The 17237-nt window shown below is 35.9% G+C and overlaps 1 protein-coding gene across 18 annotated transcripts in view; it reads right to left on the reverse strand.

Annotated features, from left to right (window-relative positions):
* YAF2 (YY1 associated factor 2) overlaps positions 1–17237 on the reverse strand; it is a 77468-nt gene that overhangs the window by 52159 nt on the left and 8072 nt on the right. For 6 of the 18 annotated variants that reach the window (XR_011440032.1, XR_011440033.1, XR_011440036.1 and 3 more), the window contains 2 exons: positions 2321–2392; positions 2129–2228 (listed from right to left, as the gene is read on the reverse strand). The exons of 4 other annotated variants lie outside the window; for them this stretch is intronic. Coding sequence is in view for 2 of the 14 variants with exons in the window: in XM_023643383.2 (XP_023499151.1) it covers positions 2321–2453 (133 nt within the window). In the remaining 12 variants the exon portion in view is untranslated. Of the gene's footprint in view, positions 1–2128; positions 2229–2320; positions 2454–17237 lie in introns of all 18 variants that reach the window. 8 more of the 18 variants (XR_011440034.1, XR_002808713.2, XM_070271248.1 and 5 more) reach the window with 3 other exon arrangements.

A 17237-nucleotide genomic window follows, 5' to 3' on the forward strand; every position in this document is an offset into this window, starting at 1 on the left:
GGATGTGCGAAAGCAGATTCAAAACAAGGGCTTAAGTCATCTGACTAAATGTTCTTTATCTTGGTTTGTCTAATTGGACCTGAATTGGTTCTCTGGTGATTATTTAGAAGTGACAATCTGTCAAAGAGCATTTCCTTCCTTCAATGACCTTGAAATTAGATTTCATTTACTGCTTCACCAGACAAGTATTCTTAAATCCAAGCATTTCTGAAAATCAAGCAATAATCTTCTAAGTTATTCCAACCTCAAAAATCAAGTATACTGAGTTTCCAGTTTGTTTTCTAACACTACACAGAGTCTTAAAGTGAAGTCAATCTAATTAACTCTCTCAAAACTATACTCTTTTTTTATGTGACATAAAAGAAGTTTATATTGTACTAAACAATTAAAATTTCACTGTAACAGTTTTAAAGGAAAACAATTGTTGTTCTTAAGAAAAACATATACAAATAGAATTGATAAGCCAATTAACCTGTTTTATACATGAAAAAATTGGTAAGTATATTTGTGAATCTCCATGAAAAACTAATTTTTCAGTGGATAAAATTTAATCTCAGTCCTGCATGTCAGGAACTAAAGTAAAATAAAAAATGATAAAACCCTATCCCGGCTCTCAAAGATCATACAAGTCAGCTTAAGAGTTTGCTATCGGGGCCAGCCCCATGGCCAAGTGGTTAGGTTCACGTGCTCCGCTTCAGCGGCCCAGGGTTTCGGATCATGGGCGCGGACATGACACTGCTCATCAGGCTGTGTTGAGGTGGCATCCCACACGCCACAACTAGAAGGACTCACAACTAAAAATATACAAGTATCTACTGGGGTGATTTGGAGAGAAAAAGCAAAAAAAAAAAAAAAAAAAGAGTGATATCAGAAGAAATAGCAATACAACCTGAAGTTAATATTTAAAGGTTAAACTGTGTCATACAGATAAGAATTACATCCATAATCACAAAAACGTTTAAGATCAATCTACAATCAAATAACAGCTAATAAGAGTGTTTACTATGTGCTGCTAGGCAGTGTTCTAAATATATTCCATGAATTAACTAATTCAATCCTCACGGCAATCTCCTGTTTCCACTGAGGAAACAGAGGTAACAGAGAGATGCTAGCATAAAGAATTTATCTAAGAGGTAGGACTTGATCTCAACCTTACAGTAAAGAAAAGTAGAACAAAAAGAAGGTCATTCCAAGAAAATGGAAAAGCACAAGCCAAAGCATAAATATGACAAGTATCTAGGTAAGGCCAAAACAAAAGTTTCAAATTGAAGAAATTAAGGCTGGATAAATAGGATGGGATTGGATTATGAGAGGCCTTAAGTACCCTGCAAATGGATGAAAATTTTATAAAATGGCTAGAGCAGGACACCACTACAGGCTCTTCATGTGCTAAAAGTGTCCTTTTAGAAATGGCAGCCTGGTAACAATGCAACATGAGTGAGAGAGAGATGAGAAGCAAAGAACTTTGTCCAATTCTAACATTTACACACCAGCTCAACAAATTATCTGGTACCTGAGGAACCAGAGAGCTCACACAGAACCAACCGCGCCACCCTTCACATCAATAAGCCTATGCATTATGAACAAAGCAGTGGTAAATATAATTGCAACATACCCTGAATTATTTTCCAAATATACCTTAATGAAGTTAAAAGGCACATTGAAAACTATGTCAGTGAGAAGTGCTAATCAATTAATATAAAACTATTCTTGCTATTCAGTACAATGCCAAAATAATTTGGCCAAATTTGGCATAAACACAAATTTTAAAGTACAGGCATTTACTTCAATAAAAGGAACATCACAAATTTAAAAATTTACAAAATAATTCAACATATAGCTTCCTTAAATCACTTCAGAACTACTACATAATTTACCAAGAGGCAATAAACATATAATTTTATAAAGTTATTATGTAAAAGATACAGTTTAAAAATTAATGTCACATTTATTCATACACCCATTAAGAAATAGGTATTTAGCATCCACACAATAAATTCCATAATCCACACCAAACTCACAAAAAAAAGCTATCCCAAACAACTTCCTTTCTTCACAATTAAACAAATTCCTTCAAAGGAAGCAATGTAGAAGAATATCTCAAGTTTGTGAAAACTAGATTACTTACCAGTAACTTGAGTTATCCTATTGGGTCTTTTCCCTCACAGATCCACCTCTCTTGCCCTTCTGTCCAGCATGAGAATCTTCCTGATGGGCATCCACTGGAACTGAGGGGGCATGCAGTACAGACGTATATGTAAGAAAGTTGGGGGAGGGGATTTGGGAGATGCTAGAGACATGCTTCAGTGCACTTGCTTACCTTCCTGAAATTGGAAATTTCAACGGTTCCTTGGTCCTCGAGGCATTCACAATAACTTCAAAGAATGTGGATCTGTGGAGATTACCCAATAGGAGAACTCCAGTTACTGGTAAGTGATCCAGCTTTTTCTTCTCTATCAGAATAAGAAGATTATTTAATTTTATTTGAGATTATTAATACATGTAGAACTACAGGGAAACAGGTTGTAAATTTACCAGATAACTATATAAGCATGCACCAAAGTAAATACAGAAACAATTTGCTAACTACAATGTCAAGAGAAACTTGTGGCATTATCAGAAACACTATGAAAAGAACATGATTTGAATGGTTTCATTTTCAAATTTCCACTATAATGGCAGCTCTTCATTTTAATATACCAAAATATCAGCTATCAGACTATTCCATTTCACTGAAACACCACCATCGTTTTTTAAATATTAGCACAAGGATAACTAGTTGATCAATATCTGCCATTAACATTCACCGGACATTGGTGTAGAGGCCATCACAGTGGACTAACAATCTATACAACTTCAGATAAAAAACATCAAGACAATTCCCATTTATCACCCAATAAGTCTTTAAAATAACTATTTGTCATCTATAACAAACCAACCACACACACATAGGAAAGTATACCAGGCTATTGATAAATAATAATGCTGATTTGAATTTAAATACTTGTACATAGTACATAATACTTTTGATTGTGTTATACTTTACATGAAGATACCCTATTACCTTTAACTCAACACCTATTAATCAGGTATGTGTTCATTTTGATGTGCTACAGCAGTGATGAACTTCAACCACCGGCCACTGCTGAAGATACAAACATGTTTCAGTAATACTCCTCCCTTTTTATCAGTATGTTGCTAAATAATCATACCCCACCTTCAAGAAAAGTATGGTTTCATGGTTCTTTATTCTATGGAAACAAATTAAAATAACGTATAACTTTGCCTTTGTTTTACGAGTAAATGGGGTAAGATGCTGTATAAAATCATTATTCAACAAAAACAAATTGAAACTGTAATTCTAATGAAAATCTCACATTTCAATGTTGTTATGAGGTAATATTTGTATGTAGTAAAGGTTGTCAGCACACGTCAAGATTTTTGTTAGATTCCTACATTTCAATATACAAATTGTCTTGGGTAAATTATATCCATTTGTCTATAAATCTGAGTTTAAAAAAATAATAGTAATTAATGCTTTAGTCAAAAGGGTCATCTAGTTAACTTTTCTAGATTCCTAGTCAACTTCTATTCCCTGAAGAGTGAGCAAGTACATGGCACAACGGTCCTACATGTTTGACTGATAAAATACATGAAGGGGCAATAATCCGGTATTTCATCCTTATGGTATACGCTAGTATAAAAGAGTTAAGAACTAAATAATAATTTCCAATTTTCCTCTATAGCAAATGAAGTCTCCATTTAGACTCAGGTCTTATGAATTTAAAATAGAATCAAGAGCATTTTTTAAATAATTTAAGAGAATTAAAATTCCTTGAAAATATGTTAAAGTAACCAAAAAGGACACACAGACACCAGCATTGAAAGCTACGTTTGTTGTTGCTATAGCCATAAGCTCACCTAAGAAGGACTATATCAGAATAGCTTAGAAAAGAAATTCCAGAAATTAAGATGCTCTATTCAAAAGTAACCTGTGTAAGCTCTAACAATTCTAACGCTCATCCACAAAAAAGGACTGCTTAGTAATCAAGACCAAATCAAGCATTTCACTAACGAAACTCTACTCCATAGAATCTATCTGAACCTATGAAAAAACTGCTCAGAAAAAAATGTGGTAGCTAGCTTCCACTTCCACCACTATTCACTGGTTTGGACATTGCATTTTGGCTAGAAGCAACTTAAATTTCAACTGGTTTTGATGATTCCAGGTACGTTATTTTCTAATTTTCGACTAACATCTAAAATTCTAATGTAAAGATTCACGGTTGTGGAAGGCTGTTCATGGTAAATCCTGGACTTGGAATCCTGTAACAGTGTAATAAAATTTAACATTATAGAAATATTCACACATATTTAAGTGACATTATTGATGGTTCATATATGAAATGGGTGTATGTGTGTGTGTGTGTTGTACATACATATCTCAAATAACGAAAATAAGGTCAAAAGTGAATTATAAATTTACTTATTAAGTAATGTTGTTTACAGCAACTGTCCTTTTCTGTTTTGCTCCTTAAACAGCTCATCAGATAGTCGAGGTAAAGTACAAAATCACACTTTATCTGTTTCTTCCTAACTAGATTCTCCCTCTCATATCATCCAAAAGGGGAAAGTTCTATAGGGCACAACAGTTATAAACAGAAATTATAAGTCTGGTACTTTGGTACTTTGTCTTTTTTTTAAATACGTTTGACCAAAATTTATTGAGTCTATGGTGCCTTATCCCCCTTTTCAGCTCCATGATATACTTACACAACCCTCAGAGTCTCCAAATATAAATACCATCTCATTTCCTAATCAAAACTTTCCTTTCCCTCAGTTTTATCTACTACTTTCCCCTACGTCAACGAATAAAGAAACAAACAAAAACTACTATTTTCTTGTTAACACAAATTTGCCTAAAATCAAGATGGCAAAAACTATATTCATCTGTGAAATAGGGATAACAACAGAACCTACTTCACAGGACAGTTATGAGGATTAAGTTAATGTAAGGAAAGTGTTTAGAAACAATGACTGTAATGTAACCATACATCAAACTGTTAACACAACCACCCAGAAATGGAATTATTCTCACATGAGTTTATACGTCTTTAGAGGGATATAGTCTAAGAACTAAAAGAACCTTAAAGAAATTCTAAACACTCAGAGATTTACTGTTTGTATTAATTTTGGTACTATTATTTTGAAACTATATTCTTTATATTGCAAGATAAAGAAAATAAGTAATTTATGTTATTGATTAGGAATCACGATTTCTTAATTTGACAGATACCACAGTCCCTTAATAAAGCACCACATTTTATAAACCATATCTTAAAATGGGATACTTCTGTAGACAGCTAATATCATTTACTCTTAAGAGTTTCTCATTCAAGGAAACACTTTCTTGATCCTAGTCCAAAATGTCAGGAACATTACATGTAGTCCTTTAAACACTAACTATAGTTAGTATCCAAGTTAAGCTAACAATACTCTCAATGCCAACAATTATGTCAATACAATAAGGAAGTCTGATCTTTACTCTGTAATTACATTCTTTTTCTCATCTTTTCAGGCTATAATATTACAATTAATCTGACCTGGGAAAACCGGACAGCCACATGCAAAAGAATGAAAGTACACCATCATCTTTCTCCATACACAAAATACACTCAACATGGACCAAAGACTTGAAGGTAAGAACTGAAACTATAAAACTTCTGGAAGAAAATATAGGTAGTACACTCTTTGACATCAACCTTAAAAGGATCTTTTGGAACACCATGTCTACTTGGACAAGGGAAACAAAAGAAAAAATAAACAAGTGGGACTTCATCAGACTAAAGAGCTTCTGGAAGGCACAGGAAACCAGGATCGAAACAAAAAAACAACCCACCAACTGGGAGGAAATATTTGCAAATCGTATGTCCGACAAGGGTTATCTCCATAATATACAAAGAACTCACACAACTGAAATACAAAAAAAGAAACAACCCAATCAAAAAGTGGGCAAAGGATATGAAGAGACATTTTTCCAAAGAAAATATACAGATGGCCAATAGGCACATGAAGAGATGCTCAACATCACTAACCACCAGGGAAATACAAATCAAAATTACACTTAGATATTACCTTACGCCCGTTAGAGTGGCTACAATCACCAAGACAAAAAATAACAAATGTTGGAGAGGTTGTGGAGAAAAGGGAACCCTCACACACTGCTGGTGGGAATGCAAACTGGTGCAATCACTAGGGAAAACAGTATGGAGATTTCTCAAAAAATTAACAACAGAAATACCATATGACCCAGCTATCCCACTACTACCAGGTATTTATCCAAAGAACTTCAAATCAACAATACAAAGAGACTTATGCACCCCTACGTTCACTGCAGCATTATTCACAATAGCCAAGATGTGGAAGCAACCCAAGTGCCCATCGACTGATGATTGGATAAAGAAGATGTGGTGTATATATACACAATGGAATACTACTCAGCCATAAAAAAGACAAAATCGTCCCATTTGCAACCACATGGATGGACCTTGAGGGCATTATGTTAAGTGAAATAAGCTAGACAGAGAAAGATAAACACAATATGATTTCACTCATTTGTGGAAGATAAATTTAAGGACAAAGAGAACAGTTTAGTGGTTACCAGGGGTAATGGGGGTGAGGGATGAGCACAAGGGGTGAAGGGGCACATTTATATGGTGTCTGACAAATAATAACGCACAACTGAAATTTCACAATGTTATAAACTATTACGACCATAATAAAAACAAATTAATCTGACCAGATTCTAAAGCCTTGCATTAGTTTTCAAATCAATTCTTAATAACCATCTCTAAAACATAAGGGCATGTTTTCTGTATAAAACTGATTTTATAAAACAATGGCAAATTTTTCTAACATCATAAATTTCAATATAGTCTGAAGTTAACAGTGACAGTTTTCAAACTATGTCATAAGTAATAACTTTGTCCTAAGTAATAACTTTGCTCATCAGCATGCATAAAATCTGTATCACAAATCACATTAAATCCAATGTATTCTACAGATGACTATCACTTTACAGACCAAATACAGTTTTGTGGAAAGTGCGGTGATTTGCTTGGTAGGCTGATCAATAAAGAATGCTATGATTCATTCCTCCTAGAAACAGCAGATAAGAAACCATACATGCTGCCCCACAATTAACCATGCAATTTTTCAAGAGTTTTCAAGGTTACCATATATTTACTTACCACTTAAAAACTTCTTGATACCAAGATGTACCCAATTTTTTAAAATTAATTCTACTAATTTCTGTAGCTAGAATCAGGAGCTATCTATAGAAGTATATGCTTAAGGATAGATTCAACTAGATAATTAGGCACTCTTCCTAGAGAAACAAAGTTAGTTACTAAGAGAATTTTATTTATCTCCCAACCTACCAATATTAACCTCCTTTATTTAACCTATAGATACAATTCAGAACTGTTCTAACTATCACGAAAAGCTTGGTGCTCTAACTATCATGAAAAGCTTGGTGCAAGCACTATGCAGGATTATCATCTTCTTACAACTTAAAATATAAATTTTAATGCCACTCGTTAAAATAAACATTACATAGAATACAAGGGAAAAATTAAGATTCTATCTGAGGGCACTCCTCTTGAAGACCTTCTCTTCCCTCTGTTTCTATAACATTCATTCCCCTGGGTTTCTGGCACCCTATTTAATTTTTCTTTCTCCCCCATTTCTTTCTTCTTTCTGGGATGCTATTCCTCTATCACTACAAAAAAGTAGTGACGTTTCTCAAGTTTCTGTCCTCGGTTCTCTTTTCTCATGCTATTCAGCCTATTCTCTCCCCGATTTGCCTTATCCACTCCCACAGCTCCAACTCGGTCATGTATGCTGATGATTACCAAATATACATTTATAGCCCGGTTCTCGTTCCTAAGCTTTACCTCCATATATCCAACTGCCTCATAGACCCCTGTTCTCAGATTTCCCTTAGGTAAGTGACATTCAACAAATCTGACAGTGAACTATTACATTCCCCAAAACCTGTCCTTCCTCCTATTCCCTATGTCAGTGAGAAATACCACCATTTACCCAGCTCCTTAATGAAGCCAGAATCCTGGGATTCATCCTTGATGCTTTCCTCTCTACAACCCAACTTCCTACCTCCCACAACCATATCCAACCATCCATCAAAGTCTTATAAATTTTCTCCTAAGCATATCTAGAATCCATTCATTTCTCTCTCCCACTGGCATTAACCTTGTTCAGGCCCCTACTGTCTCTTGCCTAGACTACTGCAATGGCTTCCACTAAATGGTTTCTCTGCCTCTAGTTAAGATTCAACACAACGTAAGACAGAATAAAATGTTATGAGCTGTGGTTTCAACTATGCACTGTATTGATGGCAAAAGAAAACATTTTTTTAAACTGCTAAAAAAGCTGAGTATGAAGGTAACTTAGGTTGACATAAGCTCTTTTATATCCCAAGACGTGGATGGGGCCTGCCTGGTGGCATAGTGGTTAAGTTCGTATGCTCCACTTCAGCAGCCCAGGGTTGGTGGCTTTGGATCCTGGGCGTAGACCTACACCACCACTCATCAAGCCATGCTGTGGCGGCATCCCACATACAAAATAGAGGAAGATGGGCACAGATGTTAGCTCAGCAAAAAGCTTCGTTAAGCAAAATGAGGAAGACTGGCAACAGATATTAGCTTAGGGCCAATCTTCTTCACCAAAAAACAAACGAAAACAAAAAAAAACCCAAGAAGTGGAAAAGAGTTTAAACCAGCAAAACAATCAGATAAATTATAAAGAGCCTTTGCAGTTCAGTTAAGCATTATCAGTACCCTATGCAAGATACAGTGACAGGCACTGAAAAGTTTTATGAATATTACTTATAATTATTATCATTATTATTAACTAAGACCTATGCTAAGTTCCTTATATCACGTTATATTTAATCATCACCAAAAAGCCCTCTGGTTATATGGCTATAAACGGCAAGGTGGGGATTTAAACTGAAATTTGATTCCAGGACGAACGGTGCTACTCTCAAGGAGATTACAGTCCAGGGAAGGAGAGAGAAATAAAAATGAAATATTGTCAATACACTCAGTAAATATAATCACTACATTTTTGCAAATAATGCTTTAAAAGTAACTGAAAGGGCATTCATTCTGGCCTAGGGATAAAGAAAAGCTTCTTGAGGTGATGGCTGAGCAATCACAAAGATTAAGAAACAAACTGTGGAGGACAGGAGAGTGTGAGGCAGAAGAAACAGCATAATACACAAGATGACACAATGGTCTAAAAAAGACCATGGCCACGCCCTCTGACAATCCAACTGAAAGCAGACTTACTCTTTAACTACGGCAAATCGTAAAAAATGTTGCTTTCAAGTGTTCAATTCTTAAGTCTATATACACTGCTTACCACTATTACAGTACTAAAGCACTTTCTAAATGTTAAAACTTTTACCACTAAGGTCCAAATGTTTACATGATAGTCCACATCAGGTTACCAGGAGACAAAGACACAGATACACACACACACAGAGGGAGGGTAGGGAAGAGAAGGTGGGGAGGGAGGGAAGGGAAAAGGGAAGAAGGGTGAGTAGATGAAGTTACTCCTGAAACAATTTGTGGAAATGTTATTCTTTAGTAAAAAATAATTATTCTTATGCTCTTGTTTTGTCGGTCACCCCACTAGAATCAAAATTTGATGATAGGGACTGTTATATTCCTATATAGATGTCTATTATTATATTGTCACTCATGTATTTGAGTGTTTTAGGTAACATTTTTTGAGGACTTACTACACGTCAGGAACCATGCCAAGTCCTTTACAAGAATTATCTCATTTAATCCTGATAACAACCCTATAAGGTAGGTATTACCATCATCTCCATTTTACAAATGAAAAAACTGAGGCTCAGGAAGCTGAGTAACTTTCACAAGGTCACACAGCCAGTAAACGGTGAGATCAATATTCAAAACCAAACTGTCGAACTCCAGAGTCTAAACTCTTTACTACTATACTACATAATTACCAGGAACTCCTAAAAATTGAAGTTCTTGTCTTTTTTTTTTTGCTTTCCATTATTATACTGAATACACATAAAAATTAAAAACAAATACGGGGGCCGGCCTAGGGGTTAAGTTCACATGTTCCGTTTCGGCGGCCTGGGGTCCACCTCTTCGGATCCTGGGTGCAGACATGGCACTCCCTTGGCAAGCCATGCTGTGGTAGGTGTCCCACATATGAAGTAGAGGAAGATGGGCATGGATGTTAGCTCAGGGCCAGTCTTCCTCAGCAAAAAGAGGAGGACTGACGGCAGATGTTAACTCAGGGCTGATCTTCCTCAAAAAAATAAATAAAAATAAAAACAAATATGTAGTTAAAAAAATAAAATGATGTTTTCCTGCACTAAAACTAAGAATACATAATGAAATCCTATACCAGTGGAGGATGGCAAGATTACAATTAAAATATAAATTACCAAGGAATATTACAGAAAAATGCTGTGTGATCAGTGACATTAAGTTTATGGAAAATAAGGAACAAGGGAATACTGATCAAATTTGATAAGCACATTCATATAGATAATGGAACAGTCTATTAAATTTTATCAAAAAGTAACACTTGCAGCTGGCCCAGTGGCGAAGCAGTTAAGTGTGCACGTCCTGCTTCAGCGGCCCTGGGTTTACTGGTTCGGATCCCGGGTGTGGACATGGCACTGCTTGGCACACCATGCTGCGGCAGGTATTCCACATATACAGTAGAGGAAGATAGGCACGTATATGAGCTCAGGGCCAGTCTTCCTCAGCAAAAAGAGGAGGACTGGGGCTGGCCCCGTGGCCAAGTGGTTAAGTTCACGTGCTCTGCTGCAGGCAGCCCAGTGTTTCGTTGGTTTGAATCCTGGGCGCGGACATGGCACTGCTCATCAAACCACGCTGAGACAGCGTCCCACATGCCACAACTAGAAGGACCCACAACGAAGAATACACAACTATGTACCTGGGGGCTTTGGGGAGAAAAAGGAAAAAAATAAAATCTTAAAAAAAGAAAAAAGCAATATTTGATGACATTATGAATTTAACATATTTTTCATCTCTAAATTGTACTCCTCACTACCCATCTAGTCAATGATTATGTAGCTCTGGGCCTTACCAGCCTTGGTCTTAAAAAAAAAATAAGCAAAGTGTCTAAGAAGATGGATGAGAAGAAAAGAAAAGATACAGAGAAGGAAGGAGGAAGAACAGGCTTTTCAAGGGAGAAAGCTTCAAATCTTCCCATCACCACACAAACTCATTACTAGTTCTTCCCTTTGAAATGTGAGGCTAAGAAGTCCAGTCACAATTAATCTAGGTGGTGTGCTGAACAGAAGAATTTGAGAGGTAGAAGGCTAAAAGGATGGAACAGGGCAGTGATTTTCAAAAGCATGTTTTGATAGCAAAACATCTTTAGGAAATAAAAATTAAGGGAAATCCTAATAAATAAAATGTATACGAGCATAGATGATCTGGCTGAAGTAGAGTGGGGGAGCATGGATCGCCACCTGCTTGCTCCTACTGGCAGCCACTGAGACAATTCCAGGAGACCTCAGGTCTCCAGTCATCACAATTCAAAACCCCTGGGCCCTTCTGAGGGAGGGCCAGCTCTCTTCTACCCCAAGAAACTTGTTATTTGATTCTAATTGGCAAATCCATCTCCTCCTCACTCCCTTATTTCCTGCAACCTGCTCTTTCACAGAAGGGTTCTCAAAGCGGGCCCTGGATGAGCTGTAGGCTGAAGGAATGTATGGCTGTGTGTGGATATCAGGAGCAGGGATTAGAGGGAGGAGGTGTAAATAGAGGAGGCATTTTTGGACATGAGACTCATGAGGAAAGTGCTGGCCAAACAGGGGCACCTTAAACAGAGACACACCCTCACACTCACATGCCTCTACACGCATGCATGCCCACACACACACTCGTACACGCAACCCTGCCTGCACACACACATGCACACACAGAAGAAGGGGGAAAGCCCTTTGGAAAAAGCAGCTCAAGTAGAATGAAGACCTCAGAGCCTTGCCTCCTCATTATCCTATCCTGAAAAAAACTAGAGCAGTGGTTCTCAACTTTTAATGTGCATAAGAATAATCTAGGCATGCTGTTAAAATGCAGGTTCTGACTCAGTCTAAGTTCTTGGTAGGGCCTTAGAGATTCTATATTTCTAATAAGCTCCCAGGTGACATCAATGCCACTGGTCTTTAGACTACACTTCAATAACAAGGAGATACAAGACAGTATGTCCCAATGTGTTCTATAACAGACAAAAAAATCTCCTGGTCAAATAAGACTGAGAACTGCTCAGTTAAATAAGTTAAAACAAGCTGTCCTACTGGAGGACTTCTTAGAATCTTAAATTTATCAAACTCCAAGAAGATACGATACATAGTATTTTTCAAACCTCCTTGACTTGTTTTCAAAGAGCATTCCCTGGGACCAGTGTTTGTGAAACATAAGGGGCATAAGGAGGATCAAGGCAAGGTGGGGGAAGTCGTGGGACGTCAAGAGAGGTCCCTGATTTAAAAGTCCCCTCCTTAATCCCATTTTTCCAAAAAGAAACACCTCAACTTCCGCTTTTAAGTGTCAATATCCACAGGCAAAAGACAGAAAGGAAACACGACATTTTAGAAGTAGTTCTCTCTGACTAGAGAGATATGACAATAACATCCCTAATTTCCTCCTTATACTTCTTTAGTATCTTCAATGAACATGTAATACTTTTATCATCTGAAAGAGAGTTATCTTAAGGAAAAAACACTCAGCTCCCATGCTCAGGTTATTTACATTCATACTTGAAACAGTTACTTTATTCAAATTTACACAAAGCAGAAAAGATTTTTTAGTAAAGGAAGAACTGTTGGTGGAGTAAAGAAAATAAAGGAATCAGAACATTTTAGAAGATAGGTGAGAAACGAAAATTAATAAGGAGAATTTAGACCCAGGGGAGACAAAAAATAAACAGCCAAAAAGGATGGAAAAAGATGAAAGAAGACCAAAACAACTCTGCCTACTCTGCCAATGCACCTCGAGCTCCACTTCTTGAGCAACTATCTCTCTGGCTTCGAATACTATCTACTTGCTGCTGCTGTAGGTCGACTGTCCCTAGTATAGCCTATAAAAGTAAGATACTGTGCAAAAGAACCCCGATCAGACTATAAAACATGTAAAGATGAAGTGGTTTAACTCATGGCTGAAAACTGTCAGGGGCTTTACAAACTTTTTATCATACACACACATTCACATACACACATATAATCAAATTAGCTATTAATTATACTACTAGTGATTCTTAGTATTTACATCACAAATAAAAGGGAGAAATAATATTTACCGGGATTGTTCTCCTAAGAAAAACTATGATATTACAGAAGTCAGGATATGCAGCACAATAAACGTTACTTATAGGCATCAAAATGAAGTTTGTTAACATTTGTACTTCAAAAATACTAATTAACATAGGGAAAATAATTGACAGCCATTTTGTTCTTCATTCACTATACTGCTAGTCAAGATTTTAACATAAGTTCTTACATTAGCCGTAAGTAGTAGGTTTAACGTTAGAAGTTATCAGGATGCACAGCACTAGATCCACTTAGGCATAATGAAATTTACAAGAAAAAGTCTTTAAGAATTTACTTGCTAGCCAATTTAAATACTACCACGGCAAGCTAATATAAAGGACTGGAAATCCAAATATCTGAATCTGACACTAAGCAGCTATGGACCTTGAACAAGTCACAATCTTTCCAGGCCTGTTTTCTTACCTGTCAGAGGATAGTAGGCTAGAGTGGTGAGTTCCAACGAATAGAAAAGACCTCACCCAGCAGATGCCTACATGTTGCCTGGCAATTCTCTAAGATAGGACTGCAACAAGAATCCTCCAAAGTGAGCTGAAAATCCCAAACAAGAAGCAAATAATAGCGGCCTCAACCCATTTCAAAAGTTTTAGTACCAACATCTCTACCCCAAACCCCTCAAGATCCTCCCTCTGAAGACTACCTTAACCCTCTATCATTAAGGTTTCAAATAATAAAAACTAGCCTGTCTCAGGAAATAATTAACCACTATGGACGCTCTTGAGAGGTTCCTTCCAGCTCTAAAATTCTCATCAATTCTTCTAATTTTCCATAATAAATAATATTACAGAACGGAGTGCCTACTGAATCTTTCAAAACAGATGACTGTCAATCAGAGATCATATAATAATAGATAGAGATTTTAGCAACCATGAAAGCCAATAAACAAAACACCGTAGGTGTTCAATAAATATTTATGGAATGAATAATTTATTTTCAAAGTCACATTGACATATTTTATACAGTTGTAATACCACTAAAATACAAGCTCTAAAAGATGATTAAGGAAAAGGTGCTTTTTTAAAAAAAAGTTTAAGGTTTCATTAAATCCTTAAATGAAAACTTGATACCTCATAGAATGCTATTCTTTCTATCAAAGTATGCTGGCCCTATATCTAACCTTTAAGGAAAGAGAAATAAGCAAAGAAACCTTTCACCCAAACAGGATAGTTCTATAAACTTCTTTATCAGAGACAGAAGAGTAAAAAGATCAACCAGTAATCACACAAACTGAGCTTCAATCTAGGCTCTAAAACTAAATCTATGATTAGACAACCATCTGCCTCTCCTTCACGTAGGGTGATCTGATAAGCAAATGGAAGGATGTACAGGAAAGCATTGTGAACACAGAAAAGCACCAGATGAATGATAAATAATTTAAAGATATTGCTTTTACTGAATTCCCACCCCCAGAAACCACCAATACTAACTAAAAATTAATTTAGCAGCAATAAATTATAAATATTCTTTCAAATGCATACCTTAATGTAATGGCTACCATTTAGTGAGCACTTACTATGTATCAGCCACTATGATAAGGGCTTTACAGAAATTAACTCATTTTATCCTCTCAACAATGCTTTTTAAAGAAAAGAAAAAAAGACCTAACGTACTAAAGACCAGTGCCAAACCAATAAGACAGGTGAAGAAACAGACATTAAATTTAATAATGTATCCTACTATAAAATTACTGTTTTCTTAAAAAAGATGGTTTCTGAAAAGATTAAGTACTAAATATATATAAATGTAATAATCTATACCATCCTATGTAAATTTGTCATTGGCAAGTAATCATTTTAGCCTTCTGAAAGCTTACTTCAATTATAATAACTATCATCTTAAAAACAGCAGTTTCTTTTAAAAACATACATATTTACACACATACATATATACATATACAGAGAAAGAGAGGGTTTCACCCACAATGAAGTGGCAGCTTCACTTGGCTGAAATGTCTTAGGAGAAACGTAATCAATCAAATTGGAAATCGGCCATGATGTTAGAGCACACTTTACCACAAGTGCTTTACTAATAATGGCCACAACAATAACTGATTTCACACTTAATTTGAGCATAGGACTTCTCCAAAAACTAGCACAACGTTGGAAAATTAATTTTAAATTCCTTCTTCTGTTTACTCATTAGCAACTATCTATCTTCTTTGCTAGAATCTAAACTCTCAGAGGGCTGGAGCTCGGTCTCATGCACAATTCTATAGGTTAGCATAATTCCTGGCATATGGTACACATTCAATAAGCATGTGAAGAGTTCTAGAATTTTTTCCACTACCATTTACTTCCAATAAAATCCATACATATATACAGCAGGTTTCTTTTCCAAATAATGACTTCTACAACCTGTATCAGAGTTCCAACTTTTTCAAAGCTTATTTTAAAAAAGATAACTTTTCCTTTCTAAGACCTATATTTCTCTTTCAACAAACCTTTACTGCACACTTATTTTTTTCCCAGGCACTTTGTCAAGCATCTTCAAGGAAGAAAATGAAAAACTCATTATTTCCCTTAAGAAACTCATAGCATAACTAGAGTAAATGTATACATGTAGCAAACTTTGGTATGCTAAATGATACAATTAAGGTAACCGCCACAAACTGACTTTGGGGGTCTCTTCAAATTCTAGAAAGAATACAGCTACTCTCATAGCTTTAACCAAAGAGCCATCCTCCCTTCTCTGGTTAATTCATCCTCTGAGGGAGAATACTTAGCTTCATAAGAAAGACATAAATCAACCCTGGGTTTATGAGGAAATGCTAAAGTCAGATGGAGATCGCAATCAGAGGAATGCACAAAAGACAAACAAAAGAAGGCAAGATTCGGATGGGCCTAAGAGAACATCACAGGGAAGAGATAAGTGAGGAGGCAAAATGAAAATGGAATTCTAGACAGATATAAGCACCTAATTCTGTTAGCCTGACTCTGGACGATTAGAAAGAGCAAAGCAGCAAGAGATGAGGGAAAATTTCATTATTTTCTTAATGTCTGCTAATTTGTATAAGTGATTTATCTTTAAAATTAACAAGTTAATAGATAAAATAATACTATCTCAATCATAAGGTAAAAATTAGTTCCATTTTAATTATAATTAAATTTAACTTGTTCCACTGATTAATTTTAAACTCAGTACAATTCAAATAAATGCAAAATCTGAATTATAAACTATTCTTCAATTAAACAATCTCAAATACCACCAATCTATGCTTAGCATATTTTAGTTTTTATAGGCCCTTCATGTCAACTATCTTAACTTTAAAAGTCATTCAACAAAGGGGCTGGCCCCGTGGCCGAGTGGTTAAGTTCGCACGCTCCGCTGCAGGGGGCCCAGTGTTTCGTTGGTTGGAATCCGGGGCGCAGACATGGCACTGCTCATCAAACCACGCTGAGGCAGCGTCCCACATGCCACAACTAGAAGGACCCACAACGAAGAATGTACAACTATGTACCAGGGGGCTTTGGGGAGAAAAAGGAAAAAAATAAAATCTTAAAAAAAAAAAAATCATTCAACAGAGAACTTACAATTTAGTAGAGGAATATATTTCATAATATGCTGTACTCTTTAATGACTTCAGTATTTACTTTAGTGACGAAATACTTCTCATTTTTAGCTATACGATGTAAATTTCAATAATCTGACTAACGAGACCTAAATAAGAGGTTGTAAATGAGATAAAAATAATAAACATACAACTTTCCAAAGTTATACTATAAGAATGCTAAGGTATTCCTTTACAATATCATCCTTGAAATAATGCTAAAACATGAAACTAATATGTCAATTTAAAAAAATGACAAAGCTAACA

Source organism: Equus caballus, chromosome 6, assembly GCF_041296265.1.
Source record: "Equus caballus isolate H_3958 breed thoroughbred chromosome 6, TB-T2T, whole genome shotgun sequence".
In the NCBI taxonomy this organism is placed as follows: Eukaryota; Metazoa; Chordata; class Mammalia; order Perissodactyla; family Equidae; genus Equus; species Equus caballus.